This window comes from Diospyros lotus, chromosome 11, assembly GCF_014633365.1.
Source record: "Diospyros lotus cultivar Yz01 chromosome 11, ASM1463336v1, whole genome shotgun sequence".
NCBI classification, from domain to species: domain Eukaryota; kingdom Viridiplantae; phylum Streptophyta; class Magnoliopsida; order Ericales; family Ebenaceae; genus Diospyros; species Diospyros lotus.
This window is the reverse complement of record NC_068348.1, coordinates 25054237-25062865: the sequence shown is the minus strand read 5'-3', so window position 1 is coordinate 25062865 and position 8629 is coordinate 25054237. Positions and strand designations below refer to the sequence as shown.

At 33.3% G+C, this 8629-nt stretch overlaps 1 protein-coding gene across 1 annotated transcript; it reads left to right on the top strand.

Annotated features, from left to right (window-relative positions):
- Window positions 1-430: 430 nt before the first annotated feature.
- Window positions 431-7921, top strand: LOC127813543 (disease resistance protein RPV1-like). The gene is made up of 5 exons (XM_052354561.1): window positions 431-1162; window positions 4383-5487; window positions 5584-5982; window positions 6082-6993; window positions 7097-7921. The coding sequence occupies exons 1-5, from the start codon at window positions 633-635 to the stop codon at window positions 7766-7768; spliced, it is 3618 nt and encodes a 1205-aa protein (XP_052210521.1). The 5' UTR covers window positions 431-632; the 3' UTR covers window positions 7769-7921.
- The last annotated feature ends 708 nt before the right edge of the window (window positions 7922-8629 follow it).

The window sequence follows — 8629 nt, the reverse complement described above, 5'->3', positions numbered from 1 at the left end:
TGGTACAAAATTTTATATTTTTGTTAAAAGCAAAGGAATTTTATACTATTTTTAAAAACACAAATATACTCGATGTAATATACATAAACTTTAAAAATAATATGTAAAATTTACCCCATAAAATTCTTTTATAAAAGATTCTTGAACTAGAGAGTGACATCCTAACTATTCCAAAAGGTCAACATAACAATTTTTTTAATTATATTGACATTTTCAATTATCGTATTTTCCCAATTAGATATCATCTAACATAAGGACAAATAATTATTGAACCTGTGCATTCTTGGAAATATTTATTTTTGAATTTAATTGTCATTATCATTTCTAATTTTATTTTACTAATATATTAGACACGATATGGTATTAATATAATAGTTGCATCAATCCCCATTCTGCTATAAGTATATAAAACCCTAGTATTGTTGTGCAAATATCACTTCAATTTGAGTTAAAAATGTAAGCTTCCCTACCTATTTATCCTTTCTTCCATCCTTCCAAATTTCTTTAGAGTTGATGATGCTCTACCCAACATTGTGTAATCAAAAGAGGCACACTTGATGATCTCAAGTTTTCTCCACAATTTGTTATTAAGATGGATTCTTAGTTAGTCTTTCAATTTTCCATTCTATTAAATGACTACAAGAGGAGTCCAAGAAGCCTTTTCTTCTACTTCTTGGAGCAGCTATCATGTGTTTTTAAGCTTTAGAGGCGAGGACACTTGTTGGACATTTGTTGACCACTTATACACAGCTCTGGTGAATGGCGGATTTCGTACTTTTAGAAACGACGATGGGATAGAAAGAGGAGAAAACATCAAGCTTGAGTTGGAGAAGGCAATAAAAGAGTCTAAGGTTTCAATAATTGTCTTTTCCAAAAACTATGCATCTTCCAGTTGGTGCCTTGATGAGTTGGTGATGATCCTCGAAAGACGAAAGAGGGGGGATTTTCGCCACATGGTTTTGCCAGTGTTCTATGGCGTGGATCCATCAGAGGTTAGAAAACAAAAAGGAAATTATGCAGAGGCATTCATGAGACACGAAGCGCAATTCAAAGGAGGAAAGTGTGAAGCAAAGAAATGGATGGAGAAATTGAAAAGATGGAGAGAAGCACTGGAGGAAGCAGCTAATTTGGCAGGGATGGCTTTACAGAATCAAGCAAATGGGTAAATTAACTTTCTCTTCCATTTCTTATCATAGTCCATGGTTCATAGCTTTGAAATCCATTCTTAACATGCTTTTAGTGCATGCGTGCTTTGAGCTTAGAAATCAATTTTTAACACACTTTGAAATCTATTCTTAAGTGGGGTTGTGACTGGTACTACCTTCTAATATAGGATTGTGGGCTCTCTTAGGACATGTGTAGTAAATCTGTAAGTCTTACATCACACAATCTATGCTCAATGTCAATTTATGAACAAACCACCTTCAGTCAAACGGCTCTATCATCTAATCTGGACAATAATCTCATAATATCACAAGCATTAATCTAAATTTGATCAAAATCACAAAACAAGCTTAAATTTAATTTTAAAAACAATTCACCATGTCAATTTGTCAATGAGGTTTCGGCTCTCGTGTTGGGTTAATTAGAACCTTTTGGAGTTAGGTCTTTGCTTAGCATTTGGCTTTAGTTTCACTGTCCCAAATACCCAATCATATAAACGAATTAAGGTCGTCTTTATCTTCAAATGTTTTTAAGATGGATCCGTATAATTTGATTCAACAAAGGCGAATAGAGTTATTTCAAATTGGGGCTTTGATAATTGCAGGTTACTCCATGATGTTATGGAATCTTAATTTCGATGATCTTTATGTTTGCCAATTAAAGAAGAACAAAATAGAAATTTTGATAGAAAAATAAATCAAAAGCATGAGAATTAGAAGGACCGAGAGAGATGGAGGTCGAGAGAGTGAAAGCATTCAGAACTCTAAATTATTAAATAAAAAAATAATTTTATTTTTATATATTATTATTTTTACTCTCAATAAAAAAAATTACAAGCTTTAAGAGAGAGAAAGAGCAAGAGAACAAAGAAGTGGAAAACTGGCCAAACCTTTAAAGGACATATATTTGAGTTTTCATGATAAGTGGATCTTTACTAGTGTTCAAATAAATTTATCTCTTTCACTTTTAAATAATTTTATCTTAAATTTTATAGATTAGTAAAAATGACCCATATGCCCCCCAAATGCATTTCAAAAACTTTAACAAATATTTTGATAAAAATCTTAAAATATTTTCCAACCTTATCTTGATTATTCAATATCTTGGTTCAAAAAATATTTCAACTTTATCTTAATACAAGCTTACCTCGTTCATTTTAACAAATATTATCTAAGCAAATATATAATTTGATCTTGCGTTTTTTAATTTTCTTAAAATATCCTTTTATGTATATAACTTTAATTTGTTTAAAAGATTTATTTTAACAAAATTTAAATTTATAACCTCTAATTATAACTAACTTTAATAGTAATTTTATTGATTATATGAAATGTCTAAAATATTTTTTGTGGTTAAAATTAATACAAGAGTATTTTAAATATTTTAGATAATAAAATTGCTACCTAAACTATAAAATAAGATTAAATAGTATCATGCACGAGCAAGATGAGACAAAAGAGAGAATATCTTGTCTCGCAACATTGAGCATCCCATTTCCTAACCATTATTATTATTATCCTATCATATAATTTATAACTTTATAATAAAGAAACACGTAACAGCATGCACAGTGCCCTTGATGGAGTTTTTAAACATATCTGAATATTTTATTGTCTTATATATAACTTTTAAATATATATAGAAAGATGAGGTTTTTTTATTTATTGTTTATATTTTGATTATGTGATAAAATTTCAATTTTACTTTTATATTATATTTTTAATTAATATAACTATTTATTTTATAAATACACATTGAGAATAGACGTTTGTGATTGAGGTTAGGTGGGTGAGGCAAGGTGAGTTTAAATGTATAAAAGTGTTTAGTAAATTGATTAACTAATTGAGTTAAGTTTTAATTATGATTATTTGATAAAATACTTGAATTTATAAAATATATCAAAATATTCAAGTTGAATGTTTGGTCTTCTAAGCTCTAACACACCTAAAGTGACTTGAGTTTAATTAAATTTGAAGTTCACTAAATACCAAACTCAAAGCGGAACTGTGAACTTCTCTTCTTTCTAGATCAATGTCTGGCCTAGTTTTCTAAACATTGAAAAAAAAAATTACACATGCTTCAGCAAAATGATAAATAATTGATATCAACTCATTCTAAATGTCTAAAAAAGTAAAAAAAAAAAAAAAAATTAAAACATTGGCATTTTACTAATCAAAATATCTTACTTTCTTTTGTTTGTCCAATTAGTACTGAGATGTAATAAGTGTAGCCTTTTACTAGAAAGTTTCACGGGAAAAATTGTGCTACTACACAGACAAAATCTTTATTTAAAATGATATATATGACATTCACAATATGAAAACTCACTGAATTAAACTATATTGAAAAAATGTTAATTATTGTCATAATATTTTTGGGAATTTTATATTTAACCATGCTATAGTATAGAAATATTGTTTTCAAAAGAAAAGGTAAATAAAAAACGCGAGTGCTCACTCAAAAGAGAGAGGAATGGAACAATATTGTCTCAACTCACTACTTGGGAAATAATGGTATGAATATGTTTAATTAGCTGTTATTAATAAATGAGAATAAAATCTTTTAAAATTAATAAGTGAAATTGAATATTAGATTAATATTTAGACAATTGAGACTTTATTTTTATTTTTTTGCAAATAATTAGTGGCTGGGAGAATGCTTTTGTGGTAAGGCATTTATAAAATGAATATGGTTTACTACCTAAACCGATTTATTTGATCTAAATCTAACTCAATTGTATTGGATTGGTCAAATTTGGTTATTCTTCTATTTATATTAGGTTTCTAAATCTATTGGATTCTTTGAAGCCAAATCTAAATCTAAACTCGAATTAAATTCAATTCATTGAAAGCCCCGCATCTGCATTATCTAACAAGAAGATTGTAAAACTCAATTAGTAAGGGTAGATGGGAAACAAGAGAAACTTCTAATATGAAGAATGAATCATATCTTTTGAAAAATGAGATTCCAGTGTCATTAGATATGGTTGCCACACCATTGTATTTTTTAAGATTTATGTTATTTTTTATTCTACTTTTTTATTTTTAAGATATTCTCAATGTTATTAATTTTAACTTTCAATTGATACAAGTACTCAGGTACTGTGATAATAATAACTTTGATTTTTTGTTTATGTGTAAATAATTTTTTAACGTATTCAAGTTATGAAATGCTTAGTGAATATACAAATATTACTGTTTGTCTTGATTGCAAAATAGGTACGAGTCAAAGTTTATTCAAAAAATTGTCAAAGCAGTTGATGACAAGCTAAGGCCAACAATCTTGAATGTTGCCCCATACCTCATTGGACTACATTCTCGAGCCAGAATGATTAATTTGTGGTTAGGAGATGGAGGAAGTGACATTGGAATTGTTGTCATATGCGGGATTGGTGGAATTGGCAAGACAACCATTGCAAAATTTGTGTACAACTTAAACTTCTTTAATTTTGAAGGTAGCAGTTTTATAGCAGATATAAGAGAAGTTTCAGGACAACAAAAGGGCTTAATTCGTTTACAAAGGAAACTTCTTTCAGATATTCTAAGGGGAAGAAAGGAAAAAAAGATAAACAATGTTGATGAAGGGCTTGTTCAGATTAAACAAGTTGTAGGTTGTAAAAGAGTTCTTATAGTTCTTGATGACGTGGATAAACGAGAACAATTAGATGCAGTTATTGGAATGCAAGATTCCCTTTCTCCAGGTAGCAAAATGATCATAACCACTAGACGAGAACACTTACTAAGAACTCATGAACATTGCAAAATACATAGGGTAGACGAGTTGAATCCTCATGAATCCTTAGAGCTTTTCAGTTGGTATGCCTTTGGACAAAACCATCCTATTGATGAATATTTGGTTCACTCAAAGAGGGCAGTAGAGTATTGCAATAGGCTCCCGCTGGCTCTTAAAATTTTGGGTTCTTCAATGTCCGGCAAAAGTTTAGATGTATGGAAAAGTCAACTCCAAAAATTGAAAACAATTCCCGACAATGAAATTCTTAGAAAACTAAGACTCAGTTACGACTCTTTAGAAGATGATCATGACAAAGATTTATTCCTTGATATTACTTGCTTCTTTGTGGGAAAAGACAAAGACTATACAATTACAATCCTAGATGGATGTGATTATTGCTCATTGATTGGAATTCACAACCTCATTGATAGAAATCTGTTAGCAATTGACACAGATACCAAGTTGGTAATGCATCAAATGATTCAAGAAATGGGAAGAGAAATTGTTCGGCAAGAATCACCCAAGGCGTTAGGAGAACGCGGCAGACTTTGGAATCACGAGGATTCCTTTAATGTCTTGAGGGAAAAACTTGTAAGAATTAATCCTACTCATTTATATTTGTACATATTTGTGAATGAATACTTTCTAATTATGCATCAATGCTTACTCTCCTCCCTTCTTTTTCAGGGCACAAGAAAAATCAGGGGCCTCACTCTTGATACCCATTTCTTAAAGGAATATAAAGCTAAATGGAATGACTTTGGGCCCCATGAAGAAAGTTGGTCTAACAAGCTCAAGAGATATCCCTTTGTCTTCTTCTCTAGTCTCCCTGTAGGCATTGCTACAAAAACTTCAGATGAAGTACTACTAGAAGTTGATGCATTTGTAGGGATGTCCAACCTACAACTTTTGCAAATTAGCAATGTACAACCGTGTGGAAATTATGAAAAGTTTCCCAAGGGATTGAGATGGTTGTGTTGGTCAGGTTTCCCATTACAAATGATGCCCGATGATTTCCCTCTGGACAGGCTAGTTGCTCTTGAAATGCCTTATAGTTGCTTGAAAAAGGTTTGGAATGGAGTGAAGGTTTGTCTTTTATTTCCATCCCCTATTTTTTGTTTTTTGGCTATATTTTAATATTTTTAATCAAATTATTAACGTTGTCTCTCTTTCGTTGTTTTACAGCACCTTGTATTATTGAAAATCCTTAATCTAAGTCATTCCAATAACCTTTATGAGACTCCTAATTTCTTGATGTTGCCCAATCTGGAGAGACTTATACTTGAAAATTGTGCAAAGTTGGTTAAGGTTCATGAATCTATCAGACACCTAGAAAAACTTATTTTCTTAAGCTTGAGGAATTGTCGGAACTTGAGGAAGCTTCCTGAACTCATTTATAAGCTAAAATCTCTATCAACACTTGACATTTCTGGTTGCATAAACCTTGAAAATATTTCAGCAGAGTTGGGCAATATGGATTCTTTGACAGTGCTCCATGCAGATGGAACCAGAATAAGTCAGTTACTCTGCATCACTCAGGAGGTCAAAGCTTGGCCTTTGTCTGTATGGCCTTGGCAATCAAGTCTAAGAAGTTGTCCAGAAACTTCACAGGCTTCTTTTCCACAGTCATTGGTACATTTAAGTCTAGAAAATTGCAATTTATCTGATGACGGTTTCCCTCTTGAATTTGGCAACCTATCTTCGTTGCGCACATTAAATTTGAGCAATAATGCAATGTATGGCCTCCCGAATAGCATCAGGGGTCTTTCTAGACTAGAACATTTGTCTTTGCAATCATGCCCAAGGCTAAAGAACGTTGATTGTTTGCCAAAAAATATAGACCTACTGCTGACTAATGGATGTAAGTTGCTGGAAAAAATTAGCTTTGAATCACAGGGCATCTTTCCAAGGTTAGGCGATGAAAAATGTGTGAGTCTAATTGAGATTGCGGGCATGTTCAAGTTGGAACCCTTAGAAAGTGTTGATGCAGAGGTAATTAATAATTTGGGCTTGTGCGACTCTGAAGCTGTGGAGAAATCACCTGTAGACCTTCGCAGAGGTGTTAGAGGCTCAAAAAGGAGCTTCTTTTGTCCCCAGGTGCTCTCTGCCCCCCTCTTTATATATGGTTGTATATATACGTCTATCTTCATGTGTGTGTTAACTTTTTTAACATTTAAAATTGTAAATTTTCGTGGCGTAGGTATTGCACGAACGTCGTATGCTATCCACTTTTCTGCGGGGAAGCAAGATCCCTACAAGTTTCAATCTTAAGAATATAGGGTCCTCAATTTCTTTTGCTACTATGCCCTCTGATGTTTATTTAAGAATTCAAGGCTTGTCGGTGTGTTTTGTTTTTGCACTTTCCAATCCTTCTGATGCTCTAATAGCTCCATCTTTTGTGGGGGACAGCTGGGACATACACACTATTATTAGTAATGAAACCAAGTATTTGAAATGGAGCTACTGCCCGAGAATCCTTGGCATTCCAAGAGTTGACGAGGACTTGTTATGGTTAAGTTATTGGAAGTTTGAGGATCATCAGCTAGAAGGCGGCGACGTGTTGAACATTTCAGTTGCTACAACTAAAGCTTTTCAAGTGAAAGAGGTTGGCGTTCGTGTTGTGTATAGGGAGGAGACAAAAGAAAAGAAGAGCAACCAAGCTACCAGTTCAGATGACGCCCGGCCAATCCATCCCTTTTATGGAACGGCAATTCCTGGTTGCTGTAATGAGGATTGCGAGAGGTGTAAGAACTATCCAGTGCCTACAAATCCGGCAAGCACCAGAGTCATTCTTATCGGCTCTCATCCTTTGAAGTGCACAGGTTGTCCCGACGGTTATTGGGTAGGGCACTGTATGAGCTGGAGAGGTTAAAACATTTGGAGGCAGTTAGTTGCTTGTGATGGATTGGATTTTATATTTTGTTTCATGCTCATTTATTTCCAAGAGAAACCAGTACTTAATGGGATTAGTGTTGTAAATCTTATCTGTGTGCAGCTATATTATAACTAGATCTCTTTCGTTCTTCATCCAACACACATCAATATCTGCTCTTCATTTGGTACAAACATTGCTAAATTTAGAAGCAAATTGAATTATGAACACTCGTAAATTGATTTTGATACTTACATGAATTAATTTGGTAGTGCACAACTTGATTGAATTATTAACATTTGTTACTTTTTGTTGATGGGAGAGAACATAGACATAAGCTCTCTGCTTCACTACAGTAGAGGGAGCAACTGGAAGTCATCAATATATATAAAATACTTGCAGACGGTTGCTTGGTATTTCCCACATTCTTGCCCTGTTGAGGAAATTTAATACCAGTAATTAGGGATGGCAATTGCAATCGAAATCGTGGGGAATCGAACCGAAATCGAACCGGTCAACGCGGTTAAAAATCGTTTGACTGGGTAATGGTTTGGTTCGAGGAAAAACCAAACACTGTTTCAATGGGTATGGTTTGGTTATGGTTTTTACTAAAACCAAACCAAAATCCGAACCGAAACCGAACCGAATGGTGGGTAACTGAACCGAACCGAATATATATATAATATAATATGTATAATATGTATATATAATATATATTATATACAACCCCGTCCGCCTGAGCCCAGCCTACCCCAACCCAATTGCCTTGCTTGCAAACCCTTCTCCCCTTCTCTTCTCCTTCTTCTCTTAACCTCGTTCCCACTCTCTCTCACCCTCGCTGCCTCTCGCTCGTCCGCCCGC